The sequence below is a fragment of the Eulemur rufifrons genome, chromosome 5 (assembly GCF_041146395.1).
Source record: "Eulemur rufifrons isolate Redbay chromosome 5, OSU_ERuf_1, whole genome shotgun sequence".
Taxonomy (NCBI): domain Eukaryota; kingdom Metazoa; phylum Chordata; class Mammalia; order Primates; family Lemuridae; genus Eulemur; species Eulemur rufifrons.
The window spans coordinates 14,404,541-14,424,727 of record NC_090987.1 but is presented as its reverse complement, the minus strand read 5'-3'; the positions used below and the strand labels follow the sequence as shown (position 1 = coordinate 14,424,727).

Genomic DNA, 20,187 nt, shown 5'->3' with positions numbered 1-20,187 from the left:
TTTTTACACATTCATGAAACATAGACCATATCATGGCCATAGAGCAAATCTCAATAAATTTAAAACAATTGAAATGATAGAGTGTGTTCTTTGTCCATAAAAAAACCGAACTAGAAATCAATAACAGAAGAGTTAACAGGAAATTTCCAAACATTTTGAAACTAAACAACACACTCCTAAATAATTCATTAAGAGGTCTCAATATAAATTTAAAAATACTAGAATTGAATGAAAATCCAATATATCAAAAGATGTAGGATGCAGCTAAAGCAGTAATTAAAGGGAAATTCATAGCACTAAAATGCTAACATTAGATAAGAGGGAAAGTTTCCAATCAATAATCTAAACTCTCACCTCCAGGAACCTAGAAAAAGAAGAGCAAAATAAATCCAAAGCAAGTAGAAGGAAGGAAATAAAGAGCAGAAATCAATTAATTGAAAACAGAATGGAACAGAGAAAATCAATGAAACAAAAAGGTAGTTTTTGAAAACAGATCAATAAAGTTGACAAACCTCTAACTGACTAACAAATAAAGATGAGAGAAGACACAAATTAGCAATATCAGGAATGCGACAGAGGATATCCCTTCAGATCCTGTAGACATCAAAAGGACAATAAGGATATAATATGAATAATTCTACACACATAAATTTAAAAACTTTGGTGAAATGTACCAATGCTTCAAAAAGCACAAATTAGTATTCAATATGAAATAGATTGAATAGTGCTTTAACTATTAAGGAGATTGAATTTGCAACTTAAAAACTCCCAAAAAAGAAATCTTCACGCCCAGGTAATTTTACCAGAGAATTCTACCTAATTTTCCAAGAATTAACATCAATTCCTTTTGGGGCATGGTGGGGCCCCTCCCTGTAATCCTAACACTTTAAGAGGCTGAGGAAGGAGGATCACTTGAGGCCTGGAGTTTGAGACCAGCCTGAGCAATATAGCAAGACTCTGTCTCTACAAAAAAACTTTAAAAATTAAATAAAACTTTAAAATAAGATCAATTTTTTTAGGTTCTGCATATAATTGAGATCATGCAGAATTTGTCTTTCTGTGCCTGGCTTATTCCACTTAGCATAATGTCCTCCAAATTTATCCATGTTGTCACAAATGACAAGATTTCCCCCCTTTTTAAGGCTGAGTATTATTTCACCATGTGTGTGTATGTGTGCATGTATACACAATAGTCTCCACCTTATCCATAGTTTGGCTTTCTGTACTTTCAGTTACCTACAATTGACCACAGTCCAAAAATATTTGCAGTCTTATCACTTTTCTAATTTTTTTCTGGACATAAGGAAAGGAGGGAAATCACAGGCCCTTTTGGGTACCAATTACATATGATGTTTCATCACCACTGCTGAAGCAACTACCTAACAAGAACATTCTACTTTTCCTAGAAAAATTGGTGCTTACAGTCACTCTCCTTTATGCTCATTTCTTGACTCAGCTTCCACTATTATCCTACCTTCTTTATCTCCTCCCACTCTGCTCACTGTGCTCAAACATGCAGAACACACTCCTCGTTGGCTTTTCCTTCTCAGCCTCTTTTGGTACTTTTTTCTCATGTTTCCAACAAAACAATTCCTGTTTCTTACATTTTCCCTATTTACATCCACTTTCTAGATGATCTCAACCAGTCCTATGTCTTCACATACCACCTATACACAGACAATTGTTAAATTTATATCTTTAACCCCAACTTCTCTTCTCAACCCCTGACTCATATCCAATTGCCTGACCCATGTCTCCTCTAGAATGACTAGTAGACGTCTATACTGAACATGGACAAACATCTGATTTCTACCCTCTCCCAAACTGTTCCTTTCCCTGTCTTCCCCAGCTTTCCTGGAGTTCCCTAATCAATGGTATAATAGTTTTAAAACATGGGCCCAAACTCTGTGATGCTCCAATGTCCCTCCTTTCCTTGAATCTGGATGGGGCTGTGAATAATTCTAAATATAGAATATGGTGGAAGTGACACTATGTGACTTCTGAGGCTAGGTCATGAAAGGCCATGCAGTTTTTTCCTGGTTCTCTTGGAGTGTTCTGTGGACATTTCCTAATGGAATCTTCCCTATTAACACCCAGTCATCGTGCCATGAGAAGCTCATGTTAACGGAGATAGTAAAAAGGGTTGTTTAAGTCCACTACTTCTGGGATGGCTCATAGTACTAGAAAATGGGAACTGATAGCAGGTTTACTCTTTTAATTATTCAGACGAAAAAGTCTAAAGACATGCTCAACCCCTTTCTTTCTCTCCCATGCCATAGCCAATCCATTAGCAAATCTTGTCAGCTGTCTCTTCAAAATATGCCCAAAATCTGAGCAGTTCTCACTTATCTGACCAATTCTGACCAATACTTCATCTATAAAAATGGAACTTTCCTTGGCAAAGTTCTTTGTGGGAAACAATGGAAACCAACTCAGGCTTTATCACAGACAAAAAAAAAAAAAAAAAATTAGTGGAAAAAAAATCAGATGGTTCACAGAATAGACTGAAAGGAGGAGAACCAAGTTCAGAAAACCATGTGAAATCAATAAAGTTTAGGCACAAAGAAACACAGCCAAAGAACCAGCATGGCTGATGACAGAATGCACAACCTTTCCAGCACGAGCTCTAGGCTGTCTCCACGTTTTGGTCTCTTTGGCTTCTGCCTTCAAAGAAGCTTACCTTACCGGTGGAGCTAAGTAATGTTTCTGAGTCACAGCTACCAGAGGATGGTAAAAAGGAGGGTTTGGGCTTTTGGGGTTTCATAGTAAGAAATAGAGTCCTCTCTCCCATCAAAACTCATTTCACAGTTCATTCTCTAAGCAAAAAAGTGGGAATAAATTCTGAGCAGCCAACTAAAAGTAAATGTCCATGAGGAGGATTGGGTGAGGAGAAAATGAAACATTTTCTACAGCAAACAAAAGGTTCTCAAAAGATGTTAATATGTTGGAAATATAACTATGAATTAAAGCCTTGATTCAAGTCCTGTTCTACCACTTACTGAACAAGTGGATGTTAACAAGTCACTTAAATTCCCTGAGATTCAGTTTTACATCTTTAAGATGGGAACAATAATATCTGCCCTGTTTATCTTACATGTTGTTTTGAGGATCAAATGAATGTGTGAATACTTTAGTCTCATTCATCTTTGTAACATGGTTGCCTCAATTAAGGCCAGCCTGGAGTAGGTGTTCCATAAATGTCTACAGAATGAGTAATAGTTATAGAAAGGATTTATATAATGAAATCCATTAATTAATTGATGCTACTAAATCCTCCATCTAGGTCAGAAAAAGTGTGATATTGTCACCTAGAGCCAGCCTTAAGTAATATCAAATATGCTTTGGGAGGAGACCCTTAACACTGATAATTTTTGCCACTGACCTCTTTATAAAATAAATATGGAAATGGCAGAGCAACTTATTCTATCATTATATAGTATAAATTTGGTTCATAGAGTAAATTCCTTCTGTGACATGGTTTAAATGTTCTTGCCACAAAAAAATAAAGATATGAGGTAACACATATGTGAATTAGCTCAATTCAGCCATTCCACAATATAAATTTCAAATACAAATTTCAAAACATCATGTCATATACCATAAATACATTTTTTATTTGTCAATTTAAAAAATAAATTAGAAAAAAAGAGTCTGTCCTTCCTGAAATGTTCAAATATATATATTAGGACCACACCATAAAATCCATTTCCTATTATGGATCTCAAATGCAGTGTTAATTGATGAGTAGTGTTTAAAGTAACATAGAGAAGGGGAGGATAAACCAAGGAAAAATCTTACCCTATTAAGGATCAATAAACTCCTATAAAATGTATCTCCTCCACTGCCCACTTCACTCTGCTCACCCCACCCCAAACACTCACCACTGTAAGCAACTTCAACATGCACAAATCAATACTTTAAATAAATATATATTTGTAAATTGTTGTTTGGCAGTTTAAGAGATTATTTACTTTTAAAATTGATCATACAGAGGGCTCACTTCAAGGCAAGTAACTTTGGTTTATTTTGTTGTTGTTGTTTTGTTTTGTTATTTTTTATTTCAGCATATTACAGGGGTACAAATGTTTAGGTTACATATATTGCCTTTGCCCCGCTTGAGTCAGAGCTTCAAGCATGTCCATCCCCCAGATGGTGCGCACTGCACCCATTAGATATGTATATACCGATCCCCTCCTCCCCCCTCCCATCTGCCTGACACCCAATGAATGTTACTACTATATGTGTACATAAATGTTGATCAGTTAATACCAATTTGATGGTGAGTACATATGGTGCTTGTTTTTCCATTCTTGTGATACTTCACTTAGTATAATGGGCTTCAGCTCTATCCAGGATAATACAAGAGGTGCTAGATCACCATTATTTTTTGTGGCTGAGTAGAACTCCATGTTATACATATGCCACATTTTATTAATCCACTCATGTATTGATGGACACTTGGGTTGTTTCCACATCTTTGCAATTGTCAATTGTGCTGCTATAAACATTCGAGTGCACATGTCTTTTTTATAGAATGTCTTTTTTTTCCTTTGGGTAGATGCCCAGTAATGGGATTGCTGGATCAAATGGTAGTTCTACTTGTAGCTCTTTGAGGTAACTCCATATTACTTTCCACAGAGGTTGTACTAGTTTGCAGTCCCACCAGCAGTGTATGAGTGTTCCTAACTCTCTGCATCCATGCCAACATTTATTGTTTTGGGACTTTTTGATAAAGGCCATTCTCACTGGAGATAGCGATATCTCATTGTGGTTTTGATTTGTATTTCCCTGATGATTAGAGATGTTGAGCTTTTTTTCATGTTTCTTGGCCATCAGTCTATCTGCTTTTGAAAACTTTCTGTTCCTGTCCTTTGCCCACTTTTTGATAGGGTTGTTTCATTTTTTCTTGCTGAGTTTCCTGCGTTCTGTATAGATCTAGTTATCAGCCTTTTATCAGATGTGTAGCATGTGAATATTTTCTCCCATTCTGTAGGTTGTCTGTTTGCTCTTGTGATAGTTTCCTTGGCTGTGCAGAAGCTTTTTAATTTCATCAGGTCCCATTTATTTATTTATTTTTTGTTACTGTGATTGCCTCTGGGGTCTTCTTCATAAATTCTTTGCCTAGGCCAATGTCTATAAGAGTTTTTTCCAACATTTTCTTCTAGAATTCTTCTGGTTTCATGCCTTAAGTTTAAGTCTGTTATCCACTGTGAGTTGATTTTTGTGAGAGGTGAAAGGTGCGGACCCTGTTTCAGTCTTCTACATGTGGCTATCCAATTTTCCCAGCACCATTTATTGAATAAGTATTCTTTCCCCCAGTGTATGTTTTTGTCTGCTTTGTCAAAGATTAGATGGCTATATGAGGATGATTTTATATCTGGGTTCTCAGTTCTGTTCCATTGGTCTATGTCCCTGTTCTTGTGCCAGTACCATGCTGTTTTAGTTCCTATAGCCTTGTAGTATAGCTTGAAGTCTGGTAAATTGATGCCTCCCAATTTGTTCTTTTTGCTTAAGACTGCTTTTGCTATATGGGGTCTTCCCTGGTTCCATACAAAGCATAGAATTATTTTTTCTAGACCTATGAAAAATGATGTTGGTATTTTAATAGGGATTGCATTGAATCTGTAGATGACTTTGGATAATACAGACATTTTAACAATTTTAACAATATTTATTCTACTGATCCATGAGCATGGTACAGTTTTCCACCTGTTTATGTTCTCTGCTATTTCATAGTTCTCCCTGTAGAGGTCTTTTACCTCCTTAGTTAAAAATATTCCCAGGTATTTTATTTTCTTCGTTGCTATTGTGAAGGGTATTGAGTCTTTGATTTGGTTCTCAGTTTGACTATTGTTGGCATATAGGAATGCTACTGATTTGTGTACATTGATTTTGTAATGTGAGACTTTGCTGAATTTGTTTATCAATTCCAGTAGTCCTTTGGCAGAATCTTTGGGGTTTGCTAGATGTAAGATCATATTGTCAGCAAAGAGCAACAGTTTGACCTCTTCCACCCCCATTTGGATGCCCTTGATTTCCTTCTCTTGTCTGATTGCTCTGGCTAGGACTTCCAGCACTAAGTAGAGTAGAAGCAATGATAGAAGGCAACCTTGTCTGGTTCCAGTTCTAAGTGGAATGCTTTCAATTTTTCCCCATTCAGTATGATGTTGGCTGTGGGTTTGTCATATATGGCTTTTATCTTATTTAGGTAAGTCCCATCTATGCCTATTTTGTTAAGCATTCTTATCATAAAACGGTGCTGAATTTCATTGAATGCTTTTTCTGCATCTATTGAGAGGATTATATGGTCTTTGTTTTGCTTCTCTTTATGTGGTGAATTACATTTATAGATTTGCATATGTTGAACCATCTCAGCACCTCTAGGATAAAGTCCATTTGGTCATGATGGATTATTTTTTGATAAGCACTTCAATTCGGTTTGCTAGGATTTTGTTGAGAATTTTTGCATCTATATTCATAAGGGATATTGGTCTGTAATTTTCTTTTTTTGTTGTGTCCTTCCCGGGTTTTGGTATCAGGGTGATGCTGGCTTCATAAAATGTGTTGGGGAGGATTCCTTCCTTCTCGATGTTGTGGAATAATTTCTGCAGGATAGGTACCAGTTCTTCTTTGTAGGTCTGGTAAAATTTGGGTGTGAAACCATCTGATCCGGGATTATTCTTTTTAGGAAGGTTTTTTAATGCTCCTTCAATTTCAGTACTTGATATTGGTCTACTCAGGAATTTTATTTCTTCCTGATTGAGCCTAGGGGTAACTTTGGTTTAATATGTGTTCATTTTATTGACACCCAATTTTTTTCAGAACACCAAGAACCCAAAATATCTAGAGTTGCTGCTGTTTGCTTATATTGTGTAACAAACCCAATGTTAAACATGACCCTTGAAACTGTCCTCACATCTTTCCCAGTCAGATACTTTGATGATATAGTAAATATCACTATAGTACCACTATGAAGAAAAAGGGTTTAAATATGGATTTGGCCCCATCAAATATTTTTTTCACATAGAACTTAAAATCCTCTTCAAAAGAAATACCCACTCAAAAATCTGTAGAAAACTCCAAGAAGTGATACAACTCTAAAGCAATTATGGTCTCAGCAATCACTTTATATCATGATAAGTTTTTGTTTTTCTCTCATTCTCTGTCCTCTGTTCCTTCTGCCTTTCTTGATCTGAAAATTAATGACAGAGAGGAGCCAAAAACTCAGAACATAATTCAAAATTGAAAGCAACAAGCCCATTTACCGAAGTAGATCATTTGAAATTAGAAATAAAATTCATTTTTGAAAAAGAGAATTCTGAAAGTGCTTTGTAATATGAAGTCAATCTTTATAAATTTAGTCCATCAGAAATAGCTTTTTAAGGTATAAGCCCCAAAACTACTTGGATTCAGATTTAGGATATCTAAAGAGCCCAAAGGAAGTTAATCCAATCATCATGAAGACCCCAATTTGATAAAAAGGAGTCCATATCAAATCAGACTTTAAGCATGGAAGGGAACTTTAAAAGCATCTATCTACAGAAGGAAACGGAGGCTCTTTACCACACAGCTATACAATGATAGGACTGGGGCTAGAATGAATGTCCCTGCCTCTAGACCCAGAACTTGTTTCCACTATGCCCTTGACCTTGATATATAGGGTGATGGACTAGATAGACACAGCAACACCTAGTCATTTCTAACTCCCATGACCAACATCCACCCATACCGAAAAAGAACAAGGAAAAAAATTTTTTAAAAACCAGGGAACTTAATCCGTTGCTTTGAGATAGGTTCTGAATTTGTTGTTTTATTATTGTCTTTGTTGTGTTTGTTATTTTTTTCTCTGTATACAAAAAAGTGAACACATCATCATCACCTCACTAAAACTCAAGATCCATGAGAACAGGGACCACAGCTAACTTATTCTCTGTTCTATTGCGAGCACTTAAGTGGTGATAAATTTGGGTGTGCTTCTTGTTTTGTTTCCTTTGGTTTGGTTTGGTTTGGTTTGGTTTTTTGCTGCCCACTATTCAAATACCTTTCCGATTTTGAGGTTAGTCCTTAAAGTGTGCTGTAGAGGTAGAATGCAGCACCCTCTTTCTCACTCCTTGGTGGTTAGAAACCTAGTATATTTCCTGGGAGAGGCCACCCCCCAATTGGCTCTTATTTGGTGACTCAGAAACATAGGCATAGCATAGAAGTTACAATTGGCAACAGCAACAGAGACAACAGTGTTAGCAAAAGCTTCCTAACCAGTCTATTGCATGGCATGACTTTAGTTCTCTTCCTGCTCCTACCCTCCCTTGGTTCCTGCTTAACTTTCCTGCCTTCCTATCACTTCTGTGAGCTATTCAGTTTCTTCCATAGACATTCTTTTCCACTTAAGTTAGTCTAAGGCAGCTTGCAACCAAAATCTCTAATAGGCACATAGTAGGCACTCAAATATTTCTTAAATGAAAAAATAAATTAATGAATTAATTGACTGTCATCATAATTTTTTGCATAACTTTACAATTTTCAAGCACTCCCCCGTATCCTAATCATTGCAGCTGGTTACTGACTCATTTATGTTCCAGTTGAGTTACAATATTTAACAAAGGCAGGTCTTTCTTGATGCAAGTGTCAAGTAAAAAAAAAAAATTAAATCTAAACTAGGCTTAAACATTATTTTTCCAAAATATGCTATGAGATCTCACTGTTTTACTCACCAGTACGAAGGGCTTCATTTGAGTAATATGGAAACCCTAAAAAAGAAATTTAGAATATGAGATAGGGAGCAAGAGCTGGCAAGTATGAGACATGAAAGTTAAAAATTCTTCAAAGGAAATGTGATATGCACTGAAGAGGTCTAGAAAAGGAGAACTGAAACTTCAGATAGTAGCTGGCATTCACCAGGTGCACTGAAGGTGGAAATGGTTCATGCACTGAGGGAACAGCATCTGCAAAGGCAAAAATTACGTCCTTTCAAAATATAAAAATCTTTGCTTTAATCATATGACTCTATCTAACCAAGGGGGCGGGGGTTATGCGGTTTGTGAATTCTTAAAAATTCCCTCCATCCGCCCTACCTCTACTTTACTAGAAATTGAAGTCAACCATAATTCAAAAATCAAATGCAAAATTTTATGAACTTTTACATTTATAATTACAAATACTGTTTCAAAACTTGATGTTTCAGAATTGCCCTAAGAATTCTATGATCTCGCTACCAATTTATGTTGATAAGGTAATTTGACATAGCACGTCTTATTTGGTTTATGTGAACACAGACAACTTTCCCCAGTCTGATAGTTGGAAAATCGTCACAAAATCCATTAAACCATCTCAGTCAGCAAGAGAGGTAAGGACATTTTTTGCTCAGTGACCTATGTATACTTAGCGCCGTGGATTATGTAGCAGGCGAGGCAGTAGTGCTAAGGTCCCTTTATGACTCTCTGTATCTGATCTTCAAGGAGCCAGTGCACAACTCTTTCCAGGAAAAGTCTGAAGAACACATTTCACCAACAAAAGAAGATAGTACGTACTTAAGAGTAGTTTTAAAGAGAAAGAAAAAATACGAAACACTGAGGATTAAGTGTTTAAACCTTTGACGTTTTTGCTCCACACAGTCTATGTATTTCCTGTATAATTTGTGATTCCTTTAAAATGTATTATTAGTATAAAATTTTCAAATTGTAATGAAAAGCCGTATGGCTTTAAGACGACCAACGAAGAGGGCACCAAATGACACCAAAAGGACACCAAAAGACTACCCAGTGCTTTTCTGATATAGACACTAAAAAAGAAAAAAAGAAAAAAAGGAGGTTTCGGTATGCTGTCTGAATACATCACTTACTTCCTCTTTTTTGTGTCAATTGTGAGGCATTAACTGAAGTGGCTTCTTTAGCACGTATTGGCCTCACGACTGGGCCATCTCCTTGTTCTGAGGACACACGGATGCTCCTCCTCAGAACAAACCTTCCTGACTCGGGGCTGGGGCTGAGGAGGGGGACGCGGCCGCCCACCGCCCTCGGGGCTCTCCCCACTCCAGGACTTGTTGCTCGGGCGGGAACTCGCGCGATCGGCCGACTGGGGCACGCCCTGCCCACGAGGAGCGCGGCGAGCGTCCGCGTTGCGGCGGGGAGCGCGGCCCCACGAGCCGCTGACCTTCGCCCGCCTGGCCTGGAGCGCGGCCGCGGCCTCCCCAAGCCAGGCGCCGGGTTCAGCTGGGACCGGAAGCGGCCGTAGCCCGCCCTTCCGCCTGCGCGGTGCCGGGGGCGCTCCGGGGGCCGCCCCTTCCCTGCAGGCCTCGAGGGAGCGTCTTTCCACCCTCCCGCGCTCGGTCCTCGGTGCCCCTCCGTCTCCGGCCCTGCGCGGCAGAGCAGGCCCGAGGCGGAAGCTCGGCCCGCGGCCCCACGAGCTCCCACCCCGGTTCCAAGGCCGGCCCGCCGGGCCTAGTGGAAGAGGCGCCCGGGCCTCGGCGGCCGGAGCCTGCCCCGCGCCCGGCCGAGGGCACCCGAGGGCCGGGGCCGACTCCCCTCCCTTCCCGGCGCCTGCGGCCTCCCAGCCCCCACTCGGCCCCGGAATCAATAGTGGCCGCTGATTTTTCACGACAATTGCAGCTGTCTAATTCATCAGTGAATAATTAAATCAGAGGCAGCCAGGCCTGCCTGGTGTCGGAGACTAGGGTCCCCCATCTCAGATTCCACCAAATTGGGGGCCAGCGGGGAGCGGGGAGGGCGGAGAGGGGACAGGCCTCGCCCTGCGCAGAAGCTGGGAGAGCGGCCTGGACCTGGCGCGGTTTCCCGCCGCGGGGGCGTGCGGCCGGCAGCCAGGTGTGGGGTGTCGGCCGGGCATGCAGGGGGCCGGGCAGGGCGCCTGCTCCCGGCCAGCACGGCCCTCCGTGCCGGTGCAGAGCCCTATCCCGCCCTCCCGCGCCCGAGAGCCTCGCGTGGGGCCGAGGTTCGCCCTCCTCTCGCACACTTTGCAAAGGGAGAACCCCACCCTCGGAGGCGATTTGCCTTTGAGAAAGATGGAGAAGAGCAGAGAGAAGCGCCTAGAAACCGCATTGATTTAGACATCAATCCTGGCCGGCTCCCTCCGCCTCCGGAGACGCGGGGCCGCACCCCCCTCCCCGGGAAGCGGCTCGGCGCGGGCCCCGGGGCCTCCGGGTTCCGGGGAGCGGGAGAGGGGAGCGGCCCGCAGCCTTCTGCGCAGCGGCCTCGACGCCGACCCCGCCCGCCCCGCAGGCCTCGCGCCGCGCCGGACCGCGCAGACACGACGCCTCGAGGCCAACAGGTCGCCCACGGCCCTCGGTGTCGCTCTCCCAACCTGGGCAGCAGGTCGCCCTCCGAGCTCGGGTTCTTCAGGGGCCGCCAAACCAACTGCGCCCCGCTGGGGCACTGGTTCGCGCGGGCCGCGGGGGTGAGTCCCGCTCGGGCAGTGACCACGGCCCCCACGGCTACGGCTACGAAGCGGCAGCCTCCGAACCCCGCGGTCCGCCAGAGTGGCTTCCTCGTACACGTTGGCAGACAAAACAATTCAAAATCCCTATAGTGACATCGAAGCGATTTTCCAAAAAATAAAATGCTCCGAAAATAATCTGAATGTGCTCTGTTACTTTTGATCGTGTTATCCTGAAAGATCAGCTCAGATTCACTTGGTTCTTTAATTTTAGCGGGAGCTGATACTCGAGGAATCTAAAAAAGGTATCATACGCGTTTTTTTTTAAATCTGATTGGCATAAATATTTTAAACCCGACCCCTGTTGGCTTTGTTAGCTTTCAAATAGAAATATTTCCTTTGTAATCGGAAATAATATCTCTCAAGTTTAAAATCTGGACAACTATTTTTTTAATACTCTGTCTTAAATTGTTTTCCATAGTAGCTAGACAATTGAAATTAAACGCAAAGATTTTTAAACTGTCCCTTTTTCATTGGGAGGGGACATAGTAGGTATTTGTAGTAACGTCTAAACAATATTGAATCCTCAATCAAAAATTATGATTTCCAGAGAAAATAAATTATATTTTTAAGAGAGTAATAAATAAAAAGTAAGCCCGTGCTTAGTGTCTCGGGGCAACTTGAAAACAGCTCCACTTTCAGGGAGTTAAATTTGTCCTTTTTACAATCAACTGCAACTTTTGCCTTCTTTTGGAAAGGACAACAAAAAGATTTCACGCACAACTTGACCTGAACAAAAGCGACATCACGCCAGTTTTTCTTTTGTGAGGTGACAACTGGAGGAGAAGAAAACTTTATTTTAAGCACACTTGAGTTGTACTTTTGGAAACCCCCTTGAAAGAGAAAATCTGAGACAGATCCTCTAGACTCAAAAATCGAGACTATCTATGAGGCTTTGGGAAACAGGGGACAAATAGTGAGAAGGGAACTGAAAGTCGGCGGGGCGGAAAATTTTTCTTCATTTTCAGGCTAACAAGTTGCTTATTTAAAATGCAACGATCTTTGAGAAAAAAAATCTCGGTTCTTGTAAGAGCCGTGCTCCTTCCTCCTCCTCTCCAAAAAAAGCTCTGGAGTATTCGCAGGTTCGAATCCCCAACTTCCCTTTCCCTTTTTAAAATTACATTTTCCCCAAAGAGGAAAATTGTTTCCCCCACTAGCTTCTCCAGTGTTAGCAGCCACGAAAACAAAACGGATGGGTGGGGAAGTTGTCGAAAGCGTCTGCGGTGGGCCCCAAATTCGGGGGAAAGGAAAGTGCGCTGGCAGGAACCGAAGTCCCAGCACCCAGTCCGGAGGACCGCCACCGCCTGTCGGGATCAGAGGCCCCAGGCACCCACCCCCACCCAAGCCCCTCACGCGAGGGGGCCGGGGAACCTAGAGAGGGCAGAGAGGGGGCGAACCAAAAAAAATGTATGTGTGTGTATGTATGTGTTGGAGATGCAATCGGTCTCCGAGGACACAAAACTCCATCAGTCCCCTACCTACGGGGGCAAAGGAGGGCGATCAAGGTTGGCAGCCCTTGTTCCTCACGTTCTTTAAAACTAGGCAAGTGGACGCTCTAGGCGCTTGGGATTCCGGCTGCGGCTGCCCCTTCAGACCGACGGCCCCTGGAGCAGGTGCCAACGCTCTTTGAGGTGGGATCGCCTTTCCTTACCCCTCCCTCAAGCCTTGACTACTCCCTGCGTCCGGAGTACTGAGGAAATTGTGGGGTTTGCTTCCCACAGCCTTGCTCCCCACCTTCTAATGCAGGCGCTGGGCTTTGGGCTCTGCAAGAACCCAGCTCGCAGGGCTCCTGGAGCTTCATTTTCCTTTTCCTAAGAGGCCAGATGAGGGTGAGAACAAGACTAACAACCCCATATCTCTCTCCACCTGCACGCAAAGTAAATTTTGTCAACCAAAAAGTTAGGGGCAGTTCCTGCAAGCTCTGCTAACCTGGTGTTTGGTGTTTTAACAAGATCAACTGAGAGAGGAAAAAGGGCTCGTTCAGCCTCATCACCCAGAAAACTTTTTTCAAAAAACTTTTCTAGATCTAAGTGGGAACCTGACAAGTGTCGGCGAATTTCTGAGCTGAGAGGCCGATGGCAGTTAGTGGAACTGGGTTTCGGTTTTTAGTTTTCTTCTCCCTGTGCTCAATCAGCCCGAGCTTTCAGACAGAAGAAAATTAAAGCTAATGGAGATATCAAACAGAGCCACAATTTCGAAGGCTCCTTTTCTGCCACAAGCACCCACCGTCCATCTGCACGTGTAATCACAGAGATTTGCGGCGTCTTCATCACCAGGGACTCCGAGGAAAGGGGAGAAAATTCTTGTGAAAAAAAAAAAACCCATATAATCACTACTATTATTTGTGTATAGCAACATAAGAATTTCTTTCTCCTCTTAAAATTCCCCCACAATATTGAAACGGCATTTGTTGTCCGATTCATGCAAACGCTTGAGGCCTTTCTGGAAAACCATTACCATTCAATGGCTAGAAAATTGCTCTCCTTCCTTTAAAAAAAAAAAAAAAAAAAAGGCCGGCGCAGCAGCAGCTACAACAGACAACAAAAACTTTCTCCCACATAATCCTCGCTCGCAGAATGACAAAGAAATGATATTGACTTACCTCTGAACGGATGATGTGTTTGATAAGGGGGGGAATTTTTTTGAAGATTTCTGTTCGGGAGCTGTACAGACAGCTGCAATTCATGGGCGACGCTGATTGCCAGAAACGCTATGGATTGGCATGGGGTCTGCAGCTCACAGATCCTGATCAATACCCCTACACTCACACGCCAGATGGTTTGGGGAAGGACAAAAATAAAATAGTCCAAATCAACCCACCATTATGTCTTTTTGTATTGCTCTGATAAACCTGGTCATAGCACAAATGTGTTCTGCCCAACACAAAACCTGGAGAGATTTTGAGCACTGGGATAGAAATAAGCAGGTCCCCTCTTCCCTAGATTTGGGTTTTGATTACTGTTGTTTAGTAAAAACAAAGCTGTTGGGCCCCTTATCCAGATTGGGTTTACTTGTGGTCTGTTTATTTTTTAGTGAATAATTTATAAAGTCTCTGTTTTAATTGAATAATCCTCTCTCTCTCTGCTTAAAAACAATTTCAATGTGATAAACACTTATGAAAAATTCTGACAATAAATATTTTCAGTCTTTTCCTGAAATTGCTAACTCAAGTTCAGTATTTTTTCTTTTACATTGCAGTAGCCTTCGTTTGCTGTCAAAGCTGCATTTTATTTTCATGCTTTGTTTTTTTGGACCTATTTAAGTTTCTGGTCTTAAAGAAAAGTGGACTTGCAGATGTGCTATGCTAAGAAGTGTACATGCTGGTACTGATACAATGCTTGGTACACTGTCCACTTTCTAATAGTCATGAACTAGCACTTATGATACATTTCTATACAGTCTATTTGTAAATCAAATGCTGGGGGGTGGGCAGAAAATGGGGGTGTAACTTCAAATTTTAAAAAATCTGAGTTGCAGAACTTCTGAAGGTTAGAGTATGGATACTAAACAAGCGGCAGTTAAAAAAGAAACTCTTCCTTTTTATTTTCTTAAAGAAATAGAGAGAAAGAAGTGTCGAAAACATTTAAAAACATATTTGAAAATATTTTAGTATTGCTATTCTTAATATTACCTTGAAGTAGAAAATAAATATTTTTCCTTTTTAGAAAGAAAAGGGCTTCCAAACCTGATCAGTGAAAACTGGGGTGCTCACTGAACAAGCACATTCATTTTCCTTTTAAATGGATTTTGGGTTGAAACGTAAAACCTCAAACCACCATTAGAAAAACAACATGAAAAATCTGCTTTAATCTAGCCCAATGAAATTATACACAAAGAAGCCAATACGATTTCATGATTTCCCTGAGATCGCCAATATTGATCGAGGGAAGGAGGGAGGGGTGGTGGAAGAGAGGGAGGAGGGAGGGAGGAAGGAAGGAAGCGAGGCAGCGAGAAAAAGCAACTCACCTTTCTGCTCCCAGGCACACTGAAATGCAGTTCCCAGGAGCAGATTTCTCTTGGTGGCCTGGCAAATGAGTTTATCATTTTGAAAAATTATTTAAATGTCAATTTATATACTTAGGTTTCTGTATGGAGGCAGTGCCAGCTTAGGGTCACTGGCCACTCTTGAGCCTGAAGCCAGGGCAGCGAGGCTACCTTTAGCACCCGGGCACATCAGACTGACTATTTCCCAGTCCTGCTCCTCTCCTGCCGCATTTCAGTCACTGAGCACTCATGGACCAAGACCAGGTTGCACTCTTGTGAACTTTTGTTCAACTCAGTGTGTATTTCAAACATTAACTGATTCAAATTATCCCAAGTGTCCTACCACCATATACAAGGTAGGGAGTGGGAAGAGGGACAGAGGGCGAGGGGGAGAGGAAAACCAAAGAAACAAAAAACTTAGTTATTTTACCTGTCTCTTGTTGTGACACTAAAGATGTGAGCAGCCACAAAAGTATGCCTGGCAAAGCAGGGTATCTGCTGGTGCTTTCTTACCCAGGCTTTGATACCACAGAGAAGATGCTATTTGAAAGAATAATTGGCAACGTATTGGCCAGAGCTCAATAAAGTTGATCTATGAATAACGTCACTGAACATTCATGTGACAGGATGCGGGTGGTTTGCTCTGAAGCTAGAAGAGAGAGGAGGGCAGCAAAAAAGGTCACTGAGAAAAGAACTGTTTTCCAAATGAATTAAACCTTTCTCTAGAGCCAAGAAGGCACATACAGCATTCTAGGCTGTGTCCTTGTTTTCTTATCAAGTTTTCTCTAACAGCTGGAAGTGGTGGAGGGGGCTGTCTTAAGAAGACCCCCTGCTCTTCTTTTGACAGCTGATCAAAAGAAAATAGGTCACGCTTCTCAAACTTATGTCCACCCTGTCCTTAATTACTGTCTCTTTAAACAAAGGCAACATCTGCGCAACCTCAGCTAGCTTGAATCTTCGGAGGCAAACAAGCGCAACCTGCTTTGGAAGAATCTGTTACTTTTCTGGCTTTATGCTGGGTGTTGGCCTCTGTGGCTGTTTTCCACCGCCCCTCGACCCCCACCCAGGCCGCGGAAATCTCCACCTCCTCTCTCCCCCAGTTCCACTCCCACCTCCCGACCTGGGATTGCCAAATGACAGAAATTCTAGGAAGACGAAGGTGCACTTTTTAAAGCTATGGCTGGCAAGCGTTCTGGAGCTGGCCGGGGCCCTGGTCTTTTCAGAAACACGGTTTGAATATACAGATGTCAGCGGAGGCTCGTGGTCAACTACCCACCCCTGCAACCTGGGGCTTTCCTCTCCCGGGATTTGAGAGAAGCTGTGTGTGTGTGTGTGTGTGTGTGTGTGTGTCAGGGGGAATATCCGCGGGTGTCATCCCAGCTGGTTTGCATACTTTCTGCCCCCAGGAGAAGTTTGCTTACTACGGGCACCAGCAACATTCCTCACCCCCACCCCACGAGTTCTACACTGTCCCCTTTCTTTCCAAGTCCCTGATGGAGTAGGCACTTGATCACCTTGAAACCGCAGCTCCTGGAATTCTAGTTTTGTTTTGCAATCTAGCAGGGTCCTTCTGAAGCCTCATAACTGGGAGATTTATGGGCTCGCCCGGTAATTAAATGATGTTATTGTGTTAACTTTGCATGCAGTACCTCTGCCCGCGACGCGCGGGGGCAGCTGGCTGGCTGCAGCTCGCAGGCGGCGAAGGCGCTGGAGTTCCTCTCGCCCCAGCCTCGGGAATTTACCGTGCATTAGAATACATTAGGGGCCTGCCTTTTAAAAGGCTGAACTACTGGCTCCCAGCTAGGGACTCCGGGGAAGTGGCTTGCTAGGCGACGCGTGTTTGTTTTTACACCAGCACGTAGCGGAGTCTTTTCCTTCCGACTCACTCGCCTGAAGAAAAGCTTTGAGGTGAGGCGGAGGGGGCTGAAGCAATGCCCCTTTCCCCAGATCGCAGCTACCCGGGAAGGATACAGCGCAGCATCTTTCACATAATCTCTCTTCCTCGCTCGCACTCCAGCCTCTCTCCCTCTCCCCACCACCCTCTTCCCCTCCCTCCCTCTCTCTCCTTGACGTTTGATTCCAGTAGCAAAGGAGGAAAAAAAGGCACCGAGCCGTCAGCCAAACATGAAACGCGCGGCCCCGCCCCCTCCAAGACCATTGGCAGCTTCGCACAAAAGGCCCGCCCCCCTGGGCAGCCGCTGCCGTGGAGTGGCTGGTCGCGACGCCCGTCGGGCGCGGCCCCGCCCCAGCTCCGGGAGGGTAGGTTGGCTGCCCCGGCGAGCGGCAGAGCCCTTCTGGACAGCTCCCGCGCACCCAAACAGAAGACGTCGGCGCCGGAGCGGGCTCGGACATGGCGAGGCAGCGTGCCGGCCCGAGCGGCGGGGCCCGGTGATCCCTCCCTCCCTCCCCGTCCCTCCCCTCTCCCGCACGCACTCCCCGTCCGCCCCCACCCCGCCCCCACCCCGGGCGAGCCCGCAGCCCGGGGCGCACACCCGCACGCTCGCTCCCCCTGCACACACTCGCGCACTCCCGCGCCCGCCCCCACTCCGGCCGCGGAGCCCCGCCACGCGCGCTTTGACAGCCCGCCGGCCGCCCCCGCCGCCCCCGCCGCCCCCGGGCCCCGATGGACTGAATGAAGGCTGCCTACACCGCCTATCGATGCCTCACCAAAGACCTAGAAGGCTGCGCCATGAACCCGGAGCTGACAATGGAAAGTCTGGGCACTTTGCACGGGCCGGCCGGCGGCGGCAGCGGCGGGGGCGGAGGCGGGGGCGGCGGGGGCGGCGGCGGGGGCCCGGGCCATGAGCAGGAGCTGCTGGCCAGCCCCAGCCCCCACCACGCGGGCCGCGGCGCCGCCGGCTCTCTGCGGGGCCCGCCGCCGCCGCCAACCGCGCACCAGGAGCTGGGCACGGCGGCAGCGGCGGCGGCGGCGGCGTCGCGCTCGGCCATGGTCACCAGCATGGCCTCGATCCTGGACGGCGGCGACTACCGGCCCGAGCTCTCCATCCCGCTGCACCACGCCATGAGTATGTCCTGCGACTCGTCCCCGCCCGGCATGGGCATGAGCAACACCTACACCACGCTGACGCCGCTCCAGCCGCTGCCACCCATCTCTACTGTGTCCGACAAGTTCCACCATCCGCACCCGCACCACCATCCGCACCACCACCACCATCACCACCACCAGCGCCTGTCGGGCAACGTCAGCGGCAGCTTCACTCTCATGCGCGACGAGCGCGGGCTCCCGACCATGAACAACCTCTACAGTCCCTACAAGGAGATGCCCGGCATGAGCCAGAGCCTGTCCCCGCTGGCCGCCACGCCGCTGGGCAACGGGCTGGGCGGCCTCCACAACGCGCAGCAGAGTCTGCCCAACTACGGTCCGCCGGGCCATGACAAAATGCTCAGCCCCAACTTCGACGCGCACCACACTGCCATGCTGACCCGCGGTGAGCAACACCTGTCCCGAGGGCTGGGCACCCCGCCCGCGGCCATGATGTCCCACCTCAACGGCCTGCACCACCCGGGCCACACTCAATCCCACGGGCCAGTTCTGGCGCCCAGTCGCGAGCGACCACCCTCGTCCTCATCGGGCTCGCAGGTGGCCACGTCGGGCCAGCTGGAGGAGATCAACACCAAAGAGGTAGCCCAGCGCATTACCGCCGAGCTGAAGCGCTACAGCATCCCACAAGCGATCTTCGCGCAGAGGGTGCTGTGCCGGTCTCAGGGGACTCTCTCCGACCTGCTCCGGAATCCAAAACCGTGGAGTAAACTCAAATCTGGCAGGGAGACCTTCCGCAGGATGTGGAAGTGGCTGCAGGAGCCGGAGTTCCAGCGCATGTCCGCCTTACGCCTGGCAGGTAAGGCCAGGGGCTAGCCAGGGGCCAGGCTGCCGGGGGAGCTCCCGGTACTTGTGGCCCAGGTCTGCGTGCCCAGTCACTTCTCTTGATTCTCTCCTCCTCTCCCCTACAAACTTCTTTTTTTCCTCGTTTTTAGTTTCTTCTCTCTCTTCTCTTTCTCTTCTTTCTCTTCTCCCTTTCCTTTTTCTCTTCTCTTCCTTCCTTCCTTCTTGTCCCTGAGCTTTCACTTATGGACCCCCCCTTTCCTTTGCCCTCTTCTCAATGTGCCGACCTTTGCCCTCTCTTTCCGACCTTACCCACTAAGGAGGTGGGATGGGGGTGCGTGGTGTCGGCTAAGAGCACTCGCTTTCCAAAACTCACAGAAAATGGGAACTGCCCTTATGCAAAATCTTGTGCACTTCAACTCTGTTTTTTTCAGACAGTTTTTCAGGCTGCCTAGTGTCCCTATATGGAGGCAGTTGAGGGCTTTGCTCTTCAGAAGGGAAAAAGAGCTCTCCGCTCTGCTACCCACTACTATATCAGGGAAACTTCTTTGGTCATTGGCAGGAGGCACAGCCTTGCCCGCGCGCGGAACGGAAGGCCAGGATACAACAGCGCTCCCGGAGCCCATCTCTGGCCTTGGCGTTGGCGCAGAGACTTTCTGACCGGGCTTGACTGAAAGAGCAGGCTCGGGCCAGTGTCACTGCCTACAGCAAGGGGAGAGTGCACGGACGAAGGTTGGACTGTTACATTCACCAATCTGGGAGGACGTGGGAGAGACTGAGGGTGGAAAGCGCCCTGCCTCACTCGCCGCCTGCCCTCGCCCAGCTCCTAGAGTTTGCTGGGATTTGCCGAGGTTTGCCGGGGCTCTGGGAGATGCTTAGCCGCTCGCGGGAAGAAGTGCTGAGAAATTAAAGAT

The 20,187-nt window shown here is 45.6% G+C and overlaps 1 protein-coding gene and 1 long non-coding RNA gene across 3 annotated transcripts in view; one reads left to right on the top strand and one right to left on the bottom strand.

Annotated features, from left to right (window-relative positions):
- Positions 1 to 15,629, bottom strand: part of LOC138383270 (uncharacterized) — a 45,441-nt gene extending 29,812 nt beyond the window's left edge. Inside the window, exons 1-2 of one of the 2 annotated variants that reach the window (XR_011233573.1) lie at positions 15,412 to 15,629; positions 8,712 to 8,747 (exon numbers count right to left, since the gene is read on the bottom strand). This is a non-coding gene — a long non-coding RNA (uncharacterized lncRNA). Of the gene's footprint in view, positions 1 to 8,711; positions 8,748 to 9,838; positions 10,115 to 15,411 lie in introns of those variants that run through there. The other variant, XR_011233574.1, reaches the window with a different exon arrangement.
- Positions 15,630 to 18,061: 2,432 nt separating this feature from the next.
- ONECUT2 (one cut homeobox 2) overlaps positions 18,062 to 20,187 on the top strand; it is a 36,757-nt gene continuing 34,631 nt past the window's right edge. The window contains exon 1 of the mRNA XM_069468365.1: positions 18,062 to 19,289. Within this exon, the coding sequence (XP_069324466.1) occupies positions 18,062 to 19,289 (1,228 nt within the window). The remainder of the gene's footprint in view (positions 19,290 to 20,187) is intronic.